Consider the following 23,987-nt stretch of genomic DNA (forward strand, 5'->3'; position numbering starts at 1 on the left):
GGTCAATTTTGTTGGGTTCATGTTTTCTCGTGAAAGGGATGTTACATAAAACATTCTTTCGTAGGACATCCCTTTCACGAGAAAACATAACCCAACAAAATTGACCTGCTCACCACTGTGTGACTTCATAGCTCAGTTAGTCAGAGCACTGCACCGGAACCGCAGAGGTCATGGGTTCGAGTCCCGTTGAGTCACTTGAATTTTTCAGGTTTATGAGACAATTGCTTAAATTGTCCAACAAAGTGCGAAGATCATATCTACATTTAATTTCATCAAACACCGCACTGCATAAAACATTCTTTCGTAGGACATCCCTTTCACGAGAAAACGTGAACCCAACAAAATTGAGCTGCTCACCACTGTGTGACTTCATAGCTCAGTTGGTCAGAGCACTGCACCGGCACCGCAGAGGGTTCGAGTCCCGTTGAGTCACCTGAATTTTTCAGGTTCATGAGACGATTACTTAAATTGTCCAAAAAAGTGCGAAGATCATATCTACATTTAATTTAAACACAGTCTATGGACTTAACACAACTTTCAAGGTTGGTTTCCCGTAGTATTAACCTCCATGACCCTCGAACCTTGACTTACGAGCAAACGCTTTAAAACTTTGATAAGAAGCATAAGTAAATTAAAAGATTAAATTGAGCAATTTTTCAATTTAAGAAAACCTTTTCTTCCTTTGGAAATTTGACTAGTTTCTGGAAAATTGGGGCACTAGTCTCTGTCCATTCCTGCCAGAAGTCATGGATTAGCAAAAGAAGAAAGAATATCTTTACAATAGATTCTATTTTATGAAGTAAGTCTAGTGACCATTTTGCCAAACTCTTCATGACATAAGTTTGATTCAACAAGATTGCTTTCGAGTCAAAAATCACTGGAAAAATGCGTCCTTTTGCTAATATTTCAATAGCTTTCTTTCATCAAAAGCTTGTGCTTTATAGAAAGATTATAACATGTCACTATGTTATGAAATGAGCCAAATGTACTTGCCCTTAACTACTTCAACCAAATTACCTAAATACCATTCGATTATTTCATTTTGAATTTTGTGCCCTGAATTTTCTGCTCATCATTTGAATGTGCAGTGTCTGAAATTATAAATCAAAATAAATATTTTGCTAAAGCAGCTTGGTAAAATATATTCCTTATAATATAATGCCTTCTGTACCTTAAACCAGAATATAGTCAATTACCTTATCAATGAATAAATAAATGTTTTGGTCTTTTAATACAACTAGGGAAAACATACAGAAGTTTTGTCTTACTAAACTCATTATTTTTTTATTTTTGATTAAAAATTGGATCCGACACATATGCGGTATTAAAGTCTTTACCAACATTTGTAGACAACAAGACTTTACTTCAAAATAAAATTGTTTTATAGCCATTGGAAAAACAATAAGTTTCTTTTCAATAATGCCTCACTAAAATGTTTAATGGAACTATAAACCCCAATTTTTTGGCAAAATGAAGTCGAAACATTTGTTCTAGTATTTTTGCGAAAACAGAAATTTATTTCGTCCAATTGTTTGATTTTTATTGCTATTTATATTTAGTATTTGATGGACGTCGTGTTTTGCAACGGCAAATAGACTGGCTCTAGCTTTCTTTTTGACTTCATGCAAGGGAGTCTGGACTCGGCAATGTTTTGCTATTAGTTGCTTTGGACGAAGTGTGATGAAATATGACGTATAATTTATAATTTTTTTCTGCTTTTTAGAGGAATTTCGTTGTTGTCATTATCTTTATAAGTAATACAATTATTGCAAAGTTGTAAGAACGATGACTCAAACATTAACTACATTTCGGGGAAAACAATCCCTAAATGGAATAGCAGCATATGCGAGATAGAGCTTCTGCTAACAAAAATCGTTAGCAGACAAAATAAGCTTATGAAAAATGCTAAGACGGGTTAAAATGATACAAAATGAACAACTTAGTTTAGTGAACGTATTAATATAACCATATTAATTTGAATTATATTATTACACTAGGTCATCTGACTAATAAACAATCTAGATTTTAAAAGGTTGTTGTTAACGATCATTTTATTTCAAACGGTCTGTATATAATTTACTCTCTTTTCATCAGGAAACAGTTGAAAACGACGCTATTAATCTGTAGGCTTCAAATACACATAATATGCACTTTAGCCTTCCAAACGGTTTAAACACGCGTTTTGCCTTATCAAAGTCAGCTGAGGCCCTGTTTACATGAGGCCGGAACGAAGTGAAACCGGAATGAAAATCAACATTTGTTGCATGTTTACATAGGACCGGCACTAAATCAGGAAAAATTCTTATTTGCGTAATGCCTCCTTTGCAGGCTAGTTTTACACTTGCTGGCCATTTTGTTTTTATAATTCGCTATTGTGCTCATGCGTTGCTGCCATTTCAGACCGGTCTGAACGTTAATTTAAGCTTACATTGATGCCGGTCTTAATTCATGCCACTCTGAACTCAGTCGGATAGGTTCAGCAGACGGTATGACTTCAGACCGCTCTGAGTTATTTTCGTAACGGTCCCATGTACACATCTATTATAAATGCTAATATAACCGACACGAGCTGGTACGGTTTGACTATGTTCCGGTCTCATGTAAACAGGGCCTGATATTCTTCTTAGCCTCTTTCCTTCTTGCTGCTTGTGGTTAAGGCACACATTTATTTGTCAATTTAGCATCTAGAAAACTATATTTGCCATCAAACATTAGATACAATTTGTCTGTTATCAAGTGTTGAATCAAAACTATTTAAGGAATACTCTTAATATAAACTGTATTCCATGACTCCCTTGAATGACATCAAAAAACTTACTCGTTTCCTGCTTCTACCTGCCATGATCCACTCAAAAGCCGCTTTTTGCAAAATTTAAAGTAAAATAAAATTTATCGATATGACCAATTATATTTTTGTTCTCGCAATAATAACAGGAACAATGCCAAGATTATATGTTGCAAAAAACTTTTCCCGTTATGTGCACTTTAACAGAATCTTATACCATTTGCATTAGAATTCAACTTTAACCATACTTACAATTTCACAGGCAATGTGATAAATCAACTTCACATCAGATCAATAGAACTTAATTTGGAGAGCTACTGCATCTAACCATTATTTTAATAAATGAAAAAAGTCCATAATTCTCCAGAAAAGTACTTTGTAATCTGTTTGCTTTAAATATTCATTGTAGGATCACATTGCAAGATATGCTCAAATCATTACTAAAATTGCATAAAAAAATGAAATACAAATCTCCCAAAAGCAAAATTTCACGTCAACAGATCTACCAAATGAAAGCTTGTTCAAGTATAGATAACACTGTCTCATCAGCATGTACAGTTTAATTCAAAATAAACTATACCAATTTTAAAATCAAATAGTTTTTAAAATAAGAATATTTGTAACTAATTTCGAAAGAATAAACTTCTACCAATTAAGTTGCCTCCGAAATATTTGGGGGGCTTTTAAAGAATGTGTGTCAATCAAAATGCATTGCCCATTGATCACGGCGGACATTTTTGGGGTCGCGAAAATGTTAGCTTATGTTATTATTTGTTGTCCAAGGAATTTTAACCAAACAAAAACTTTAAAACAGTAATTTTATAATCTTTAGATTTGAAATAGCGTTGTTTTCTAAGCCTAAAATGCTAAAACGGAAAGTTTAACAACACCCGACTCGTAAATATGATAAAAGAAAAGACAAAGCCAAATCCGATTCGGAGATTAACATTTTTGACGTGTTTTCAATTTTTACAAACTTGATAACTTTTTAATTGATGTTTTCTTGCTATAATTTTAGCTAAATTAGACGACGTAGTGACCATAATGTGATGAACTTAGATTGAGTGTGCTGCAGGCTCAAAAATTATATAATGTTATCAACAACGAGGTACAACCTTACATGTTTGAGCCTTGGCCAACGCACAAGATGATCATAATGATGACAATTCAACGACATCGGAAAGCGAAGATGAATACATTCACAGAATTGGAAATGTTCGATAATTAGTTGCATTTTATTGATGCTTCACTGTTTTTCCCTAAGTAAAAAGATGTTTATATCTTTTAGGTGCGACTGTAGCTTTTATAGCCATGAGTACAGGACGCAAAAATATATGTTGCCAAGAGGAAAACAATACATTATCAGAAATGTGCACAAACTTTAGATGTTACGCCTGAACACAAGCATGGCATAAATTGTCATATGTTTGTCCATCTTGAATGTAACGTTTTTCCTATGACCGCGCGAAAAAATTGTGAGAGCTAAAGCGACTACAATTATTAAAAACTGCACCTTTTTTTCAAAGCCGATTTAGAATATTGGGGTGATAGATATACAAAAACGGAGTAGAGTGGGTAATGGATGCACTATAGGATCACAATGATATCAATACTGCTATTGTTACATGCTTAATAAGTTCATTGAGTTATATAAGACCTGTAGAGGGAAGGAGACTGGACCCGGTTTTTAAAAGCATGGCGGTAATGGAGGAGGCTGAAGACAGGCAGCCAAAAGCTTTTTCAATAAAATATTATCAATCTGTAAACGTTCGATCGCATTAAATAGATTTTTCCTTTTGCAGTATATGTTTACGTAGTAATATCAATTTATTGCATCTTATTAACGTTAGAATGCATAAATATTTTTACACATACAAGAGGATAAAACTTTTTTCTAGCATAAATCTGAACAATTAACGAATAAAAAAATATTTCAATATCAATATAATTAAGATAGACTAATTATTGCATTACAAAAGCTCTGATATATCATAAAGGGCAATGCAAAAATTATAAGTTTTATTCCTACATTGTCAAAATTGCCGAAAGTACTTCAATTGAAACACTTTCCCATTTTGTAATAGCTGTTAGCGTTACTTTGATGACTTCCTTTCCTTTAGTCTGTGAAATTGGAAGAAGGTAATCATTAACTCGCAATGACATCTCCTTATTTGCGGCTCTTTGGGGACATAACCACATACCAGCCGCATTGCCATCAACCGTTACACTTGCTTTCTGGTTTGGAACCATGGAGTGATACTCACGCCGTAGAATAACACCAACATTGTTAATAGAAATAGCGAGTGAATGAGTCACACTCTGTCCTGGCTCTAAGGAAACTACAGTTCTATTAAAAAACTTTCCCACTTGACTTTCAAACATACTTGAAATGAAAATGATTTCACATTTTTTGGAATGAACCGAACTCTTCTAGATAAACCATTATTCTCATCACCATATACTACCTTATCTGTATAACTACCCCCAGTTCCTTTGTTACCGTAGTATAAAACAACTGTGAACAAAGAGTTTTTTGGAATATTAGGATCAAATGAAGAGGTACCCGAAAACTTTCTGTAGCTTTTTGGTAGTTGGTTACACTTAGCCTCAATATATATGCGAATGCCTGTAGTAAACAATATTGGATCCAATGTGTTTTGTCGATAAGCATTTATTAAAAACAGTCGACCATATTTTATGAAGAGAGGGTTACCATTGAAAGGAGATGAGCTGTTTCTAACACTATTAAAACCAAAGAAATAGTGGAAAAAATCTTCCAGTCCTGTACCAGGGAAAATTGGGGAATTAGCACCATTTGTTTCAATCATTACATCATTTTCTATTATTGTTTTAAAACCAACTATTTTTGAAAAGTAGTTGACAGCAACAACATGTCCCCATTGCTTTTTTAAGTGAAATAGATTTATATTTTTCAAGCTAAGTTTTTTAACTTGAGTTACTTGCGCACTGAAGTAGCCAGTTAATTGCCGGTGATATTTTTTAAAGTCCAACTCCTTTACTGAGAACTGCGAACAAATTATTGCAGGCTTGTATCCATCAGGTATCCTGACAATAATTTTTGCAGACTTCCAGAATGGCATTTCATAATAAAGATAAGCCGTCCAGTCAAACGTTTTCATTCTATATGATTCTGCACCCATTAATTCACAGGTCATATTCCTTAGTCCTGTTGTTAAACTCTTCACTTCTCTTATGTAATCAAGACCAGTATTAAAATTCCTGCCAATGGAATGTCCTTGACTTGTGGCTCTTTGTTGTCCCATGTCATGGTTATAAGAATTCGCATCCAATTTTGTGAGATTACAGTTTGGCCATTTAACATATCATAAACTCTAAGACGTAGTGAGTGAATTACGTGAGATCCGTTGTTAGCTTCAAATAAGACGATGTCTTCTCCCGGTTTAACTCTTCGACAAAATAGTGAACATTTTCTTCCTAATCCGGGAGCAAATTTTTCAGGATCATTTGCCATTATTGAAAGTGCATTTGTAAATCCTCGCAATAAATTTTCTTTTGATAAAGGCTGTTGTGAAACATAGTCCTTGAAATGAGTTTTAATTTCTGTTCCTTGTGCCAATTTATTGGAAATAACCGAATGGTAGAAAACATTCTTACATAGTGCTCCCGTTGTGCGGCATACAAAAGATTCGTTCCACGCCGTGTTTGTTTCAATATGATCACTTCCTGGCCATCTTACTATAATGCGAAAACTTTTGGCATAAGATATTGGATGTGTTACGTACAAGCCAGCTCTGTTTCTTCCCTTATCATTTAGCCGCAAAAAAATCTTTGGAAATGGGTAATTAAATGACTTATTCACGAAGACTGGAATTTCAATAAGCTCTTCACCATCTATCTACAAAGAAAACACGTTGTAAATGTAAAACATTACAGCCAAATAATATAGTTTGCTTGGAAACCACAAATATATAATACATGGACACATAATTCGTTTAAAAGTCATTTTAAATATTTATGAAGTAAATTTTTTTCCTTACGATTTATTCGCTAAAAAATATTTCGATTTTTCAATTTGCAAGCAGTTAATTTATCATTGTATTTTTTGTATTGAATTAATATTGAAAAAATTTCAATCCCAAAAGATGTTTTTGTGTTCAAAGGTTTTCATCGATATATTTGTTCAATGACGTTTATGTAGTTTGTAAGTCAACAAGCTAAACAAAATTTAATTAAAATGCTGAGAATGGTACTGATCGTGGAGTCATTTTAGCAAACATGGCGTTTAAAATATTTTTCACACTAAGTGTAAAGAGTCGCTCTGACGGCCTATACTGGGTCTGAAAAGACCAATTTTAAATCTATTTGCATGAAAATGGTTTCAAGAGTAATTAGTTTTAATCGGCAAAAAGATAGGAAACTTCTTTCAATTAGTACTTGTGGGACATTATTAACAAAACATTACAGTTCCCTTATTATAGCAGGAAAACTTTCTCCATTTAAGATTTTACATGTTCTAATTAACAAAGCTATTATGCATTGTGTCTAAAATGAACATGAAGAATCATGCTCATATACTGATTTAGCTAGCTGCATAAATTTAACTGTATTTCAAAAGTATTCAAATGAGTTTTATACATTGACAGGCCTTATTCCTTTTTTATGTGGAGGCAATTTTGACCGTCCTAAATGCACCATTTATTCATTGAAGCAAAGGAATTGATTTTCGAAAAGAACCAATTACGCTTATTTTCTAAACATATATTCCTAAACAAAGAAGAATTTAGTTAAGAATTAAACATGAAATCAAAACTCCTGCGACGTCACTTCTATGTATTAACATAAATATTAATGAAGTAGAATATTTATGTAGCATGTATGCAGCCTGCACTTTTTAAATTTGAGGCATTAAACACAAGACCTCATAATAAATTTCAGAAAATTGGTGTGGTTTCAAACAGAACTATGAAATATATATTGTTACTGATGGACATAGTCGAAATAAAAAGATACAATTCGTTTACGTATAAAAGAAGAATAGCATAAAGACTACCCAGATACTAAAGTGAAGAAGTTTGAAGGAATTTGCGGACCGCTTATGAACTTAACATTCAAAAACATTTATTTCCTAAGAGAAAACAATGTCCGTCTTAGTCAGTTAGCTCTTTTTTACTGACTTGCGAAAACGTAACTCAAAATTGTGATATTGGAGGCATGTGGGGCAAACTTATTACATATCGCATTGTGTGTGGTATCAATAAGATCGGTAGAAATGGTGTGCGTATGTGGGAGAGGGGAATTCTTCAAAAGCAATGTCCAGCTTTTGGAAAAGTCTGCGACAATTTTATACGAAAAACATGGGTGTGTCTGAAGTCTACAAAAAATTTAAAACCAACGTATAATAAAATTAAAGATGATGAGTTGTTTGTCGGTACTGCTCATGCACTTCCGCCTAACAACAAATTAAATGTTTAAAAGTCGGCAATCGAATGAATATGAAAGAAGTACAAAAGCGCAAGGTCGTATAACATTCCTATCTCAAGATTGGCTAGCATTCTGTAAAGGTGTAGGTGGACACCCTCACGCCGAAGCTAAGTGTAATGTGCTTCCACAAAAATTGTTTGACAAAATCACAGAAAGTGGTCAATAAATTCCTAAATCAAATAAAAATCTAACATCATATATTGGAGACACTATCCAAAGCATGAGACATGCAGTGATAAAATTTTTTTACCAAGACAAACAATTCAATCTTCTTTTCTATGTTGCAAAACATAATGGGAAGCCTATTTCCTGTCTACCCAATACCGAGCGTTTGTGTATGGTGAAGAGAACTGTAGATGTTAATCCTATTTCCATTACTGACAATACTATTAATAAATATTCCGATATTGGTTGTTTACCTATAAAGCATCAAATGAAAAGATGAAAAAGTTGTAAAGCCGAAGGTTGATTCGCTGCAACGTGTTCCTGTAACTATTAAAATGAAAATTAAAGAAGAATTAGATTGAATGCAGAAAATTGGTAAAATTAACCATCTACAAAAAGTAAAAAAATGATTTTTGCACATGGTAACAGGGAAAAGACATCTTCTTAACGAAGCCAATCAACGAGAGTATTACCCTCTCTTTACTGTTAAAGAAGTCGTATCTAGGCTAATTTCGACCTACATATTTCTTAGTGCTCGATGGAGTGGATGCAGATTTTGGCAGACATACGCTGGATGATCCTTCAAGCTATCTTACGACATTTAATACGCCTTTTAGTCAATACAAATTTAATCTTCTTCCATTTGGTAAATCTTCATTAACCAAAAAATTACAAAGAGTTATGCATCAGCTGCTCAAAAGAATAGACAGTTAAGAACTTTATTAAGTACGATATAGTAGTGTGGAGTACCAGGCGTGATACAAACCAAACATTTACCTAAAAAGAGTAAACCTTCACCTTCCAGGGCCATTCGCCGATAGCCCAAGAGACGAAGAACAACTATAGAAGAGGATAATTTTGTTAAAAAGATGGAATTTGTTTATCCGAAATCATAAGAATGTACAAAAAGTGAACTTGATCTATCCTATATGCCACCAAGACAAACCGCTATAAAAAAGGGCATTGGGTTGATCATCTTCCTCTATCTAATGTGTCTGACAACGGGCCGCTTACTTTCAAATCGCCAGGATTTGAAGATTGCGTTGACTTGTCTAAAACGATGTTGGTAGTAAGAGCAAAATGACCAAAGCCAACGGGCAGAATCTTGATGCCGATGCCAAAGTTGGGCAGATGAATAATTTTTTACAAAGTTTGTCACACAAGCAAGAGAAAAATATGCCTATCGTGCGTACACGATATTTTTCTTGTGTCGTCAGTTGTCGACACTGCTTTTAAAGTAAAGCTGGTAGAGGTGTATCTTAAAATTCGCAAAGTTATAGTGAATCCTAGTGCGTCTTTGGGTAACAAAGTTACTCTTTAAAAGGTCCAGCTATTTACCGCATACGTCACGTAGACTTCAAGAGTTTTATTATTCCTTCAGGAAACCCTTTGCTGCAAAAAGATAACCTTTAAATGGTCTCGCTCCTAAATCAATTGTCATTGGTCTTGTGGAAAGTGCAGAATTTAGCAGGGCTAAAAAAACCCTTTCAATTTTGAACATTCCAACATATCATCGCTAGCTATTTCAGTGAATGGAGAATCTGCACCATATAAACCGATCAAGTTGTCCTTTGGCGACAATCCCAGATTTGTTGAAGTATTACTCTCGATCTTTACGAGCATCGATACGATACAGGCAATAAAATCCCAATTAGGATTATCCTAAGTGTTTTACTCTATTTGGAGCTGCTCTGACGCCTGATATGAGTAGCTCGTCGAGCCATTTTAATGGAAACCTTGCTATTGACCTACAGTTCTCAGCACCGCCAACTGATACAGTTTGTCTTGTTTGCTATGGAGATTTTGAGTATATAATTCGCATAAACTCCGAAAGAAACTTCACTCATGACTATATTGGCTAAATGAACAACTGGCAAATTTTGACTGCATTAAGATCCGACCCTGTTGCGAGCAAGAAATTCTCGGTTCCTGCCGATTGTCGTCCCAAAAAAAAATCAGCAGTTACCCAATAGATTTTGCCGCAAACACAGATATCAGTGGAAAACCAGGAACACATTGGGTGGCTTTTACTTTGAGGAAACAGCAGCATTTTTGATAGCTATGGATAGCCACCTGAAAATGTCGTACGTTTTTCGGGATTCTTTGAAACATTAATTGGAATTTTAATAAACGTGAATTACAAAGTATTTGGACAGATGTATGTGGACAGTATTGCGTATTTCACCTCAGCCAAAGAGTTCGAGTGCATAGTATGAATAAAATTGTACACACCTTTAATTGATATACTATTTTAAACGACAGCAAGGTATCGCGTTTTGTAAGCGAACATTTTCTTATTAAAAATGTAGCTAGTAATAACAACAATCAGTCATGCATTATCTAAAATGTAAATTGAATAAAACGTTTTTATTGTGACTTAATTTTTTTATGAGTGTTTACATTATCCTAATAAATGTAACAATACTCAGGAGATTAGTAACAAATGTAGCATTAATTAAAAAATGATCAATTACATCCTAAGTTAATAGGTCAACAAGCGGAAATGAGTTTTTTAGGTTTAAATGAAGCTTTTGGTGTTGTTGAAGTTGAAAGACTACGCGTTTCTTCTTCGCTCGATAAACTTTGGGCTTCGTTGCATCTTGTTTCATTTTGAATCAGATCCCGAGGAATGTTTATTTTCGACAATATACGAAAAAATTATTTGGAACCTCTTGGTTTGGAATTCCTTCTTCTTCTCAGAGCGTCTCCAACTAAGTCGGATATGTTTGATTGAGAAATAGTGATACCATCAAGTTTCATTTGTCCATATGCATCCCTTGCAATAACATCAGGTGCGTTGTAAGACAATGCATTATAGCTGTCGCACAGTCACGCACTGTCTTTGGAACATTTTCAACAATTGTGGAGTCAGCTAAACTCTGTCCTTCGTCCCTTTTTACAGTTTCCTTTTCTTTGCCATCGACTGCATCCGTTACCCGTACCATAGGTATTCCACTATCTTTTTGTTGTTTTAAGTGAGGAATTGTTCAAAGTTGATATTGAAAAATTTTGCTTTTAAGAACACGAGAATGTAAGCAATTTTTATGTAAGATATTCATTGTAATGAGCGAAGTTTCTAGTTTTTACTTTTGTTGTAAGCTTGTGCATGTTATGAACTTCTTTAGGCACTGAAATCATACGTCTGGCACGCTTCATTTTGTCAGCAAACATCCTAGCACATTTAAAAAAAGGTGGTAGTAACGCAGTCAGTACATTTCCACCCTTCTGATTGAAAAGATTTTTCTTTGTTATTCGAGACATGATGCTCAAATGAATCCTCTTGTGGTCCTTTATCGTTTAAGTACATAGGCAATATGCTTTCATCCTAGTAAAATGCTTGTTCTAACACGCATATTATCAGGTGTTAATGCATATCCAGCACAAGATAGTCATAAGGGCGGCACGTGGTGTCTTGGAATGTCTCCAAAAGATAATTGGATTTTTTCCTGTACATTTGACGTCCAACGTTGAAATACCCAAACAATCTCTTGGGTTTTTAAAAATGTTCATGTAACGAGATTTAAGACTAATCGTTCATCACTGTTTACCAGGAGGGAATAGATTTTGTGTTAAAAACATAATTCACTGTTTACCAGGAAGGAATAGATTTTGTGTTAAAAACATAACGGATATTCCACGATGATGCGAACTGCGGTAAATATATCAGACATTCGTTGATCGTTTGAACACTATGACATCGAAACGATTTCTCACAAGCTAATGCAAATCAGTCCCCTTTGACCAACGTGACATTTTGTGCGCATAAAAACGAGATAGTGAACGACAAATTTTGAAGCAATCGGCATACTGATGCTTTTCCCCTGAAACTTTGACAAAATCATTACGATTGCAAGTTTTACAAATGCTAAAACATAAATGGTTTAAAGTAGTGTTAAAATACAGAAAACATTTTTGGAAGTCTTTTATTACGCTAAGATTTTATAACTTTGGATATTTTTAGACGGTGATCTATAGCGGTTAAGGATTAACCATGCCACACTGAAAAGACGGAGATTACCGACGGTACTTTTAACGGCATATTAATTGAAACACTGCACAGATACTAGCCAGCAACAGCCAAAGCTTAAATTTTCATTTTGTTAAAAAAGACGAAGTTCCGCTTACGCCTTCATCCACCAAAATCTTGTGTTTCTTTAAAGAACTGCTTGAACGGCCACGTCTTTCATGGTTGCCATGTTGCTTTAGTGCTGTCAAAGAGTACAAAACTCGAAAGTGCATCGATTCTCTAATTTCAAAATGCCGGGCAATTGCTACATGCACCAGAATAAACACCAGTTAGGACTTAAACAGTATTGAGCAAGTTCTTTCTGGCACAATAGACCAGCACGTGCACCTGATTGTTCTGTTTCTTTCCAACTATTCATTAAGCAAAACTAATTAAAAATTTACGACTTTCGATATTTTTAGACGGTGATCTATAACGGTTCCCTATTCTTGATAAGGATTAACCATTATGCCTTGAAGCGAGGGAGAATTGCCGATAATATTTTTGACAGCATTTTTAACTATCGAATGTTGTTGAATTATAGTTCTATGTTTTACGAAGATTTGTTCAAAATTTTACGTTGTGGTAATTTTTATTTTTATCTTCAGAGCCTTTATGACAAGCTTCATTACCTATTTAATGACTGATTAATAAAGTAAAGATTTATAAATCTAATTCAAAAAGTTCATTGTTTCGTTTTTCATTTGGTTTTTTTTTTGCTCCGTCCTTGTATGTATATACTTGATCAATTCTAGCCCGTTTACTTAGGACTAAGGGCACTTAAAGTATTGAAGAACGATTCATTAAATCTTCTTCATAAATTTTCAATACGGCATTATTAATGTAAAATAATATTCTTTCATTGTTCGCCATCATCAAACAATCATGGCGTCCTTGCGAAGGGTGATTAACACTGCAGCCGTAACAGTCTTTAGCAACAAGGCTGGATATTATGAACTCTATTTCTTGGCATAACACTTCAACAATTTATCTTGTATAATTTTGACGTTTCCCTTAAGTTTGTTACTCTTCGTCAATATCAAATGTTTCCTTAAATTTTTTTGCTAACTAAATGTCAACTTTTAAAGCTATTTTTATTGTAAGAAGAAAACTAGTCACTTTATAAAATCGTAACCTCTTTTCTATATCGGCAAAAAATGATATAATACTTGTATGTTTTAGCAGTAACAAGCAATCTTTCCCTTCAATTAATCCATGCCTCATTTCCCATTCATCAAATAAACCAGTCAAAAGCATTCTTAGTCGGTTTCCAGTTGACACGCGGCGTCCGGTGGACTTTGAAAGACTTGAAACTATTTGACACAGGTAAGAGCTCCGTGAAAAATGCTGATGTCGGCGGTTCTATACCTGTACCCTGTCTACTGATTAGGTATGTTTTATCTCGACTGTCTAATGGAAACCAGGGGTGTTACATTTTATCGATTCAACATGAAAAACAAACCCATCCATACAATGAAATCATACTAAAATAAAGCAGAGATTAGCATGGAATCCTCACATTTTCTAACAAATCAATTGGGCTCAATCATTAAATTTTGCTCTCGTTTGAGGTGAATTTTCAAAAAATTGTCTGATAAAAGTACTTCTTCGAATAAATACCCAAACATTCATAACAGAAAAAAAAAAATTAATTTTTTGTTTTCAAGGTGTCAAACTAACAACTTTATTGATGCTTATTTAAAACAACGAGGAGGCATTACATTATCATGGATAATAGTGCTCTTTAAGCACCACCAAATCTGAAATAGTGCCACTTTTGCTTTTACATACAAGCATGTTTTATTACCACTAATAATAGTGTTGGATTTTCTTAGCGAGGGTGCTTAATTAACACTAAATGTGTAAAACATCATTTGAGTGGGTTCAAAATTCATGCAAACTACATGTAAAAAATAATGATTCTTATAACGTAATACATAAAGTAAAAATTGATATAGATAACAGTTGCTCAATGTCTGGGAAATTAAACATACAAATTTTTTAACTTTTTAAACATTTCATTAAAGTCGTTGCAGAAGATTTGCCAAGCAGAAACCGAATTTTTAATTTGAACATGATATTCAAAGATAAGACTTCTAATGAGCCGTTCCAAAAGCCCAATACGAAGAATGGGTTACCCCTCTACGTCTTTAATAGGCTAATATCTTTATCTCCTAGCTTAAACGTTGGGTCGATGATTATTTATCGTCGTCGATATTAAACGCTACGTCGATGATCGTTTTCTAATTTTCCGATAATTGGATAAGTATCTATCTTACCTGATTAAATCACGAATATACTTTTATTTCTTTATCATCCTGTCATTAGAAACATGGCACACTTCCATTTCCTTATTAATCGCACTCTTTACAATTGCCTTAACATATTTCTAACTATCAATACATTTGTCCAACTGAACTCCCCTGTTGATTACGATTTTTTTTCTTCTGAACACGACTCTTCTATACTGCTTACCTATTTTCTACACTTTCCCAGGAGAATAAATGCACACAACCTATTTAAACCTTCACACATGACGTATTTTTACACTCATCTATATTTAATTTATGTAAAGTCGAAAAGCATGCAACAATATCACGTTTCAAATTTTTTCTCCAGAGAAAATATTTCTATTTAAATAACGGAGTACATAACTACCAAAGTAAATAATGAAATAAAGTCGTTTAGTACAGCTTTTGCGTAAATTAAACATTTCCAAAGCCACTCGGCTAAATAGCCTCCAGTGTTATTATATTCTATATCTCCAAGGGAAGGAAACTCATTAAATGTTGTGGGATTTAAAGCTGAACTCAACTTGTTTACTCAACATATATTCAACATTGTCGACTCAACGTGTTTAGAGAATTTGGACACTCTGTTAAGTGGTGTTGAGAGGTATTAAGAGGTGTTCAGTGGCGTTCGGTGTTGTTGAGAGAGGTTTGAAGTTGTTCATTATATTCAGTAATCATTGGATGTACTTGCATTTTAACGATGAATAGGCTCTATATTTTGTGGCCCAGATTAATATCTGCAAGCAGGCCAATTGATTCAATATTTAGCGTTATTTATTGGCTGTCGCTTGTTGCAAACAAAAATATTCCAAAAAAGGATGGATTTCATAAAGAGAACAATACATGTTCTTTAACTTACATCGAGCAACAAACATTTGACGCTCACATAATGGTGTTTTTATTTCGACGACATGAAATACTTAATAATGTTTTTTATTTTGACGCATTATACTGAATTCATTAGAAATTTTACTTCGAGTTTACTTTTAAAGTACTTGTATTAGCCAATTTGATTGGAAGGTATTTTTATTCTTACCTCAAAGAAAACATGGTCATTTTTTTCTAGTTTGTGAATCATTGCCAAACGTTGAAATACACCAGAACCATAATCCTCGAACAAAACAAGCCCTCCTTTTGCAAATTCAACTGCATTGGAAAAGTCCCCATTTTTTCCATTAGGGTTAAAACTTGTCATCTCCTTATAGCTGTAGCAAAATTTTCGTTGCGTGAGATAACTAAAGTCAAACCTCCATGTGAGGTTGCTTGATAAGTCCCCATCAAAAATACTGCCAAAATCTGTAATTTAAACATTAATAAAAAACACTTTTTATCAAAAGTTAACTTGATTATAGGAACAGGAAAGTTGTTTTGAGTTCTTTTCAGGGTTAGGAGATTGATTACTAAATGCCAAATGGTAGAAGTCTTAACATCGAGCACTTAGCGACCTAGACCAAAGGAAAAGCGTATTTGTTCACCCAAAACTTTCAGTCATGCATGCTTGTCAGTAAATAATGTTTTTATTACATACAAATTATAAAGAGAAAAGTTTAAAATACATAAATATCTGTTATCATTATTTTCTGCAAAACAAATATATAATTAATGTTCCGTATCTTTTGGAAAACTTTGCTAAACTTTTGTTAGTTTCAAATGCTTATAAATTGTCGGCGGAAGGATGCATTTTTACGTGATGTTGAACGTGAGTTTTATAGTTAACCAGTTGATATCGTATTAGATCGCTTTTAGCTACGGAAGTTGTTTTCAACTTCTTCATCACACATCAAAATTTGGCAATTGCAGTAGGAAAAGAAATTTTGGCAAATAAAACACCATTTGAAAGTAATTACCTTGTGAGAATGTAGCCCAAAAAACAGAAGAATCAATATCTGCTATACGCACAGAAAGTCAAAATAAGCATTAAAAAGACATTAAAATTTAAAAACCACAACAAACAACCAGGGTAAAAATTTGGCTTCTCTTTTCTTGTTTATCACAGGTTTGTTGCAAATAAAAGAGCGTGTCGACTAGAAATTATGACATCTGTGGAAAGTTTGAGTTTAAGCCCAAAATGATTTAAAGTTGAATTCCTTAAAGGGAGAAGGAAGAGCAATGGAACACAGGGTGGTGTATTTTGATCTTTAGTTTTTTAAAAGTTTTTGCTTTTCTTCTTTCCCATTAAGTCTGTGTGACGTTTAAAGTTTTTAAGTTTTCATTGTAAAGTTTATTGTGTGTCTCTACAGAAGAATTAAACAAAATTAAGCTAATTTTTAGTTTTTTTCATAATTCTGTCCCGTTGAAACTCAAGAATGATGTCCAAATTATGTCTTTATCATTAACCGTTCTACTTATTTTTAGTGATTGGGCTGTAATTAATGTTATACATGTAAAGTTGGTATGATGCTTTCTTTAACGCTCTCAATGCCTTGTCGTATAGCAAGATCAAAGAAAAGATCAAATTCAAAAGACAAAAAAAAAGAGAAATAAAGCGTTAATCTATCATTGACAAGCATGTAATACCACAATAAAGCTCAAACCTTAATCAAACCAAAATTTCTATGTTTTCCTCGTAATATTTATTATAACAAAAAAGAACAATAAACAAGACAAACTGTTTAAAAAAATAGAAATACATATAAATGAATACGAGTCAAAAGCAAATTTATTCGTTGGTATAGTAAACGACATCTTATGCATTGCAGAACGTATTTTTATGAAAAATGGTTGACAGCATAAAGTATTTAAACCAACAGGGGTTTTAATGATATTTGAAATACGTTCATTTACCTGTTTCATATACTTATATGAGCGTTCCAACCTATTGTTTATTTTATACCGGTATATAACACTTTATCTCATTTAAGCAACTTGATAAGTAGCATTCTTCCCTTTAGTCTTAAGAATAACGTAGTCGTCGAATAAAGCAAAATGAAAAAAGGAACTTTGAACATTCGTACGTAAAATACTATATTGTTGCCTTGTAACTTAATTTTTTTGCCCCTGAAACAAGATTCTCGACATATATGTCCGAATTTTTGCAGTATCAAAATTGCGACCTTATACAACACAGATTAAGACAATTCAAACAAGGAAATTTGTCAGTAGAGAATTAGATTTCTATATTAGAAATCAGCAGCTGCATTCAACAATTTCGCAAATGTTATTTAAAGACTTGGAACTTTAAAGCTCTAAAATTTTATAGGATTTTTAACAACTTTTTTATCAACTAAACGGAAAAAAGGTTATACTATTGAAAATAAGAATGGATTTCATGAAAGTTTTCCTTTACAATCAGTGAAATTATAGTTCATTAAAAAAAAACTTTATTCCTTTGTAGACAGTTATATGAATTTCAAAAAAGCCTAGTGATGAGCAGAAGCATAAAGCTGAATACATTTTACAATCATTTTCGAAAGACCTCGTTGTACTACAAACTTTCAGGCATCACCAATTACATATTATATTTTTCAGAAACATCCTCATGGGGGAGGGGGAGAGGAGGTGAAATTGAACAGTTTTTGACATCTGTTTTTGTTTTTGAATCCTCTTTCATAGTCATATTATCCTTTAAATGCCATGGTACATTTTTGCAAAACGTTACTCAAAAAGACAAAAAAAAAATACAAAAAAAGATGATCCAGTGTTTTCAAAATTAGACTGCAGTAGCTCAATTGATTGTTAAAGCTATAAAAATGTCATAAGCAAGCTACTGCTTATGAATTTAAAATTCCTAATCAAACCTCTGTAAAAACATTAAAAATTCAAATATTTTTAAAAATGGGCTGTTATAATTTATTGTTCTTTTCACTACAACCAATGCTATATAAAATTCTTACTTTCTATGATTTGCAGCGTTTGAGGTGCAATCTGTGAGAAGAGTTTCTCTGCCCACATTTTTAGTTTTGGCTGTTGTCCATATGATGAATAATCTAGAAGATTAATATTGCACTTTTTATTTTAGTTCATGAAGAAAAATCAGAAGAAAATAATGCATACGTAGCACCAACAAGGACAGGTGAAGTTAAGTACAAAAATGATAAGAGCTACAAATGCGCTAACAAATGAATACACGTAAGTGCTTAATAAGTTTGAGTAGAATAGTAGATGCCCCAAAATAGTCACTCGAAAATGCTCTTTGCATTTGTGAGTGAGCAAGAATGGCACATCTTTTCTTCTTTTAGAATGATTTAAGAGTAGATTATAATAAGTTGTTGAATGTTGTTTTGTTGTGTATGAAAACATTGCAGGTCATAAAAAAGGTTTGACCAAGTTGTAATTTTAGGTTGCAACAAGCTTAAGCATCTCACAAACACTTTTTGTCCAAAGAGAATATTTTAAAAAACACCAAGTACCTGCTATTGATTGAAAATGGTGATTTAATGAGATAAAAGGTAGTTTTGTTAGTTTTTGTAATAACAAAAAAATATATTATATGGTTTTGCTTTTTTACACCATATGCATATATTATATTGTTAGCCACATTGTTATATATAATAGTTTGGGATGAAATGGTATCAAAAATAATTATTATGTTGTGCATTCTTAGAGTTTTAGCCTTGAATTCTCGTTATTTGTCTTTGTTTGTTTTGTTAATGTGTTAGAAGTAATTTTATTTATGAAAAGCCGCTGTACCATCCTGCCTATTTTGATTAGTACCCCTCTCCATATTTACACCCTAGAATGAAAAGGTAAAGTGGCATTATTTTGTTTCCTTACAACTTCAATGTCATTTCTTAAACTTCTGTTGTTAAAATAGTTCTATTATTTCTCTTATTTAAGACAAACATATCACAATATTCACTATTTTGCTATTAGCATAACAATTACTCTATGGTAATATAATTGACATTATAAAGAACTTATAAAAGCGGTTGCTAAAATAAATTTTGAAAGTAATTACGTGTAAACTAAATGTATACAACCTCAAATTTCAAAGAAACTTTTTAAATATTGGAAAAATACTACCTACATCAAGTATTACCTTTAGTGTTTAAATACCCTGTGTACAAACATAATTGAATCAATATACTTGAAACCAGAACAATAAAAATCAGCATTTTTAAATTTTTCTAGATAAGAAAAAATTCTGTGATTAGTATTCGAGGAAAATGCTGCACATACAATCAACTGTAAATAGTGATGTAATTTTTTTACTTTGTACACGGAAGTACAATAAATAATAATTCGAAGTAAATCAATCAAGTGCACATGTTTTAATATGGAAAATTAATCTAAGAAGTGTACAAAATGAAGTGTGAACAACAAAATCAGATAATTTTGTATAGGTGGGATGAACTAAAAAAAATGTGGTATATCTAGAGAATAGCTGAAAAAATGTTTTTCCTGAATAGTTAGCCAGAATCTCTACATATAAAATGCAAAGTTTCCTTTGGGTTTATTAACATTAACAAAATTAAAATAATTTACAGTAATACATAATAAAATAAAAAAAATTTTCTAGGGAATAAACACTCAAAACCGCATTGCATTATAAAAGGCAACTTGCCAGGTTTCGCTACCATTTTGCTGACACACAAAAAGCACATATTGTGGGAACTAAAAATAAATCTTAGTTTCCTGACAGGAAAAATCGTGTAAGAAAAGCTTGTGCTTGACTATTTCGTTACAGAGCCCTCTATTTGTAAAAGTTGGGACATGTTTTGCTTCTTGTTTGCAAATGTTGATTGGACAACATCCGTCATTTGATTAATTTCCGCCTATTTCGTTCTTACGTTTGAAATTTGAATTAATGTTTATATGGCGATTACAGCAAGTTTGCTTGTATTATGAGAAAACATTTGATTTTCTGGAGATATGGGCTATAATAATTAATTATTTTATAGCTAGTTCATATGACAACATATCGATAGAATCATGGAATCGGGAAGCATGAAAGAAATAGCTTTACCATAGATTGGACTGCGCGCAGTGACTATTTTCTCAAACTGCTCTTGACATAAAGATTCATTGACGATGATTGTTTTCGACTCAACTCTTTTATAAGCTAGATTAAAATTGGATCAGACTCATATGTAATATCAAAGTCTGTACAAACAGTAACAATTGCAACAAACAAGACAGTTCTTAAACAACAGAATTCTTTTATATTGAACAAAATAAGTTCATTTTGAACATATGCCTCACCAAATAGAAGCCTATATCATTCTGCATTTGAATTACACTTCAACTATAATCGCAGTTTCACAAGCAATAAAGAAATAAGCAACTTCACATTTGATTAATAGATTATTAAAGAACTATTGCATAATAACAAATATCTTAAGTCATAATCTTCCAGCAAAACCATTGTAATCTGTGTGCATTAAATTTTTATGCTTGGAGCACATTGCAAAATATGTAATACCTAAGCAAAATTTCATGACTACAGTGCTTCAAAACAAAGCCTTGTCCAGCCATGGATAACACTAACAATTCCAAGCACAGTTTAATTTAAAATAAATTATAGCAGTTCAATTGTAAATTCAAATTACTTTTTAGTTTTAGAATTACGTTATTATTCTAGAATTTTTACAGAATACATTTTTACCAGTTAAGTTGCTTCTACGGTTTCGAAATGTAAATATAACCAAAAATAAGCTGCAGTGATTTATTTTGACTTACTTTATACCTGCCAAAGCATTCATTCAGATCTGAGGTATAGTTACGCGTTTTCCTGATCAAGAATATGCATTCGAAATAACTAGTATTTTCTTCATCGCACGTTAATTATAAGCAATGAAAACAAATATACTGGTGCTGTTGTTGAAAACTGCCAGAATATACGTTCGGAGACGTAAAAAAAACCCTAAATTGGGTCACTAAGAGTTTCAAAGCACGAACTAGTCAAGCGCGAATGTAGCTCAAATCCATAAAATTGAGTTTTGTTTGCAGTAATTATTCACAAAAACGCCAAAGGCTTCATTGCCAATTATGATATATTTAAAATTTCCATTAAAAAATGCGGAATTGCTGGTCATTTAGGTCATTTAGCCAATATCACACAAACTCAATATTATTTCGTATTGTAAGTAGGATCGAAAACGGCGGCTCCGCGCTCGCGCCAGACCCGTTGTCCCAACTTTTATAAATAGAGGGCTCTAGTACGAAAGCTATTTATGGTAGGAAATTTAACTAGTCTTCATTACAAACCCTGATTTTAAGAATTAAATTTTTCTAAAGAAATGAGGTATACGTGCAATACCCAAATAAGTTGGCATGAGTGATTCCATGTATGGAATTTTACTTTTTAAATGTTTTCGCAGTAAGAGAACAAGCCTAAAACCATTGGTTTAGTAGTTCTTTTCCACCAATATAACAATTATCCTTATCATGCATCCCTAGAAATTTATGTCTTTTACACATGTGTCTATTAAATTCTTGAAAAAAATACTATTAGTTCCTTTGAACACTTATAAAAGATTTCTCATGATGTTTTCACATAAAAAGTTTGTGTCAAAAACGAAAAAAATCAAATATTAAATCCTTTCAAAATTTCTAATGTAACAACGCAATAACAGAAGATTTTCATCAAAAATACGTGCATAAGCTAATTAACTTGATTTCCAAAATTTTGCTGCGATTTACGTCTGTGAACGACTGAAAATCAAACATATATTGAATTCCATCTCACTCTTTTTTTACCAAACATTTGTATTTCGTAAAAATAACTGTTTTTTACTCGTCCCTTTGAAGAAAATAAACTATTTGAACGTGAACTATAAATTTTTACGTCCACGACTCCTGTCTCAAAAAGGCTAAGCCGAAATATTTTGACAACAAACGTCGTCCTCGACCCAGTTCTCCTCAACATTTAGACGTCTTAGTTGACGTCGCGTTGCGTTTGCTAAAGCTGTCTAATATGTTGGAGAACATTGTTGTGTTTTAATATTTCCAGATCATTTGAAGGAGGTTGCAGAAGTCTCGAAGTTTCGTTGATTCAATATAGCAATGCGTCCATTTAGGAGTTAGAGAAAAATGTGTAAGACTTCTGCTTGCTTCTGAAAATCTGGATTTGAATAAAGTAACATAAGCGTATATTTATCTGAAGCAAAGTTTGCAATTATAACGCAAACACTCAGCTTGACATGACATTTGACATGACATTTAGTATGTCTTTCCTTTCTGTGTGGTGGAAAAGCAATATTGACTTTGTAGAACATGGATTGAAAATTATCGAGAGACTACCAAAGAAAGTTAAAACGTCTTTAGGTTCTAAAAGATTCTACTACCAGTACTACTCTATAAAAAACTCTGACATTAATTTAGAATTTTTCGAAAGGGGCATGTTGATTTCAATATTTTGTTGTTAACATTTATTAATCAAATCCAAATTGTTCTAAAAGCATTAACAGAACATTTATAGATTTTTGTTACAAAACCCTTGTGACCAGAGTTAGACATAAGAAAACACAAGAGAATGTTATTTCCAGCATATTTTTTCAACCTTAATACTTTCAACTACAATCTATGTAAACATTATAGCAACAAAAGTACAATCCTTTTAATATATAATACATAAAATGGAATAGTCAATGCTGTCTGTAGCAGTAAAAAGTATGTACCTTCATTATAGATTCAGGACTTTAGCTTCTGTTGGTATGTAGCTACTTGTGTCATAAAAAAAGAGAAACCATAACATCTAGGCAGGTTGCTAAGTCCCATCCTTTCGCAAAACTTGCACAATTATGTTGCCGTTTGACTTCATTGCTCACATAAAATGATAAATTTCCTGCACAAAAATAAGTTTCTTTGTTAAGAATAATTGATTTGCTTATAGACGTTAAAGCATCATAAGGCTTAGTTGTAGATATTTGTGGATCGTAGAGTGAATATTTGGAACCTTGAAGATGCAAAAGCATAAGTTCTTCGTTGCTATTTTCATACTGAAATGAGTAAGACACTGTGCTTTTAAGAAAAACTCGTGTGACTTTTCATTGGGAGGAACTAAGCACTCTTCATCGTTGTTTACGTACTTAAAGAATTCCCCATGGATATAGTTCTCAACTGTGACAGGCATGTTCTCAAGTACTGAATAAAACACTTTCCGAAATAAAATGGTTTCCCGGGATTCCTCCAGACATTTGATGCAAAGCGTCGAGTTATGTTTCGAGCAACGCTTTGCATTTGCACTGGTTTTCGGGTATGCGCTTCAACACTTATTTTCAATATACCCTGAACAGTTTCAATGGAGCTTTCCTAATACTTTTTCACTACCTAATCGCCTTTAAAAGAAGATGAGACATCACTGCATTTTTCGTGGAACGGATCGTGAAATCCTTCA

The 23,987-nt window shown here is 32.9% G+C and overlaps 1 protein-coding gene across 1 annotated transcript; it reads right to left on the bottom strand.

The window, feature by feature from the left end:
- Window positions 1-5,996: 5,996 nt before the first annotated feature.
- Window positions 5,997-23,987, bottom strand: LOC124457090. The gene is made up of 5 exons (XM_047007380.1): window positions 23,269-23,987; window positions 19,689-19,776; window positions 18,544-18,636; window positions 15,747-16,006; window positions 5,997-6,662 (listed from the first exon to the last, which is right to left on the bottom strand). Exons 1-5 carry the CDS (start codon window positions 23,272-23,274, stop codon window positions 5,997-5,999), a joined length of 1,113 nt encoding a protein of 370 aa, XP_046863336.1. The 5' UTR covers window positions 23,275-23,987.

The sequence above is a fragment of the Xenia sp. Carnegie-2017 genome, unplaced genomic scaffold (assembly GCF_021976095.1).
Source record: "Xenia sp. Carnegie-2017 unplaced genomic scaffold, XeniaSp_v1 HiC_scaffold_6, whole genome shotgun sequence".
Taxonomy (NCBI): Eukaryota; Metazoa; Cnidaria; class Anthozoa; order Malacalcyonacea; family Xeniidae; genus Xenia; species Xenia sp. Carnegie-2017.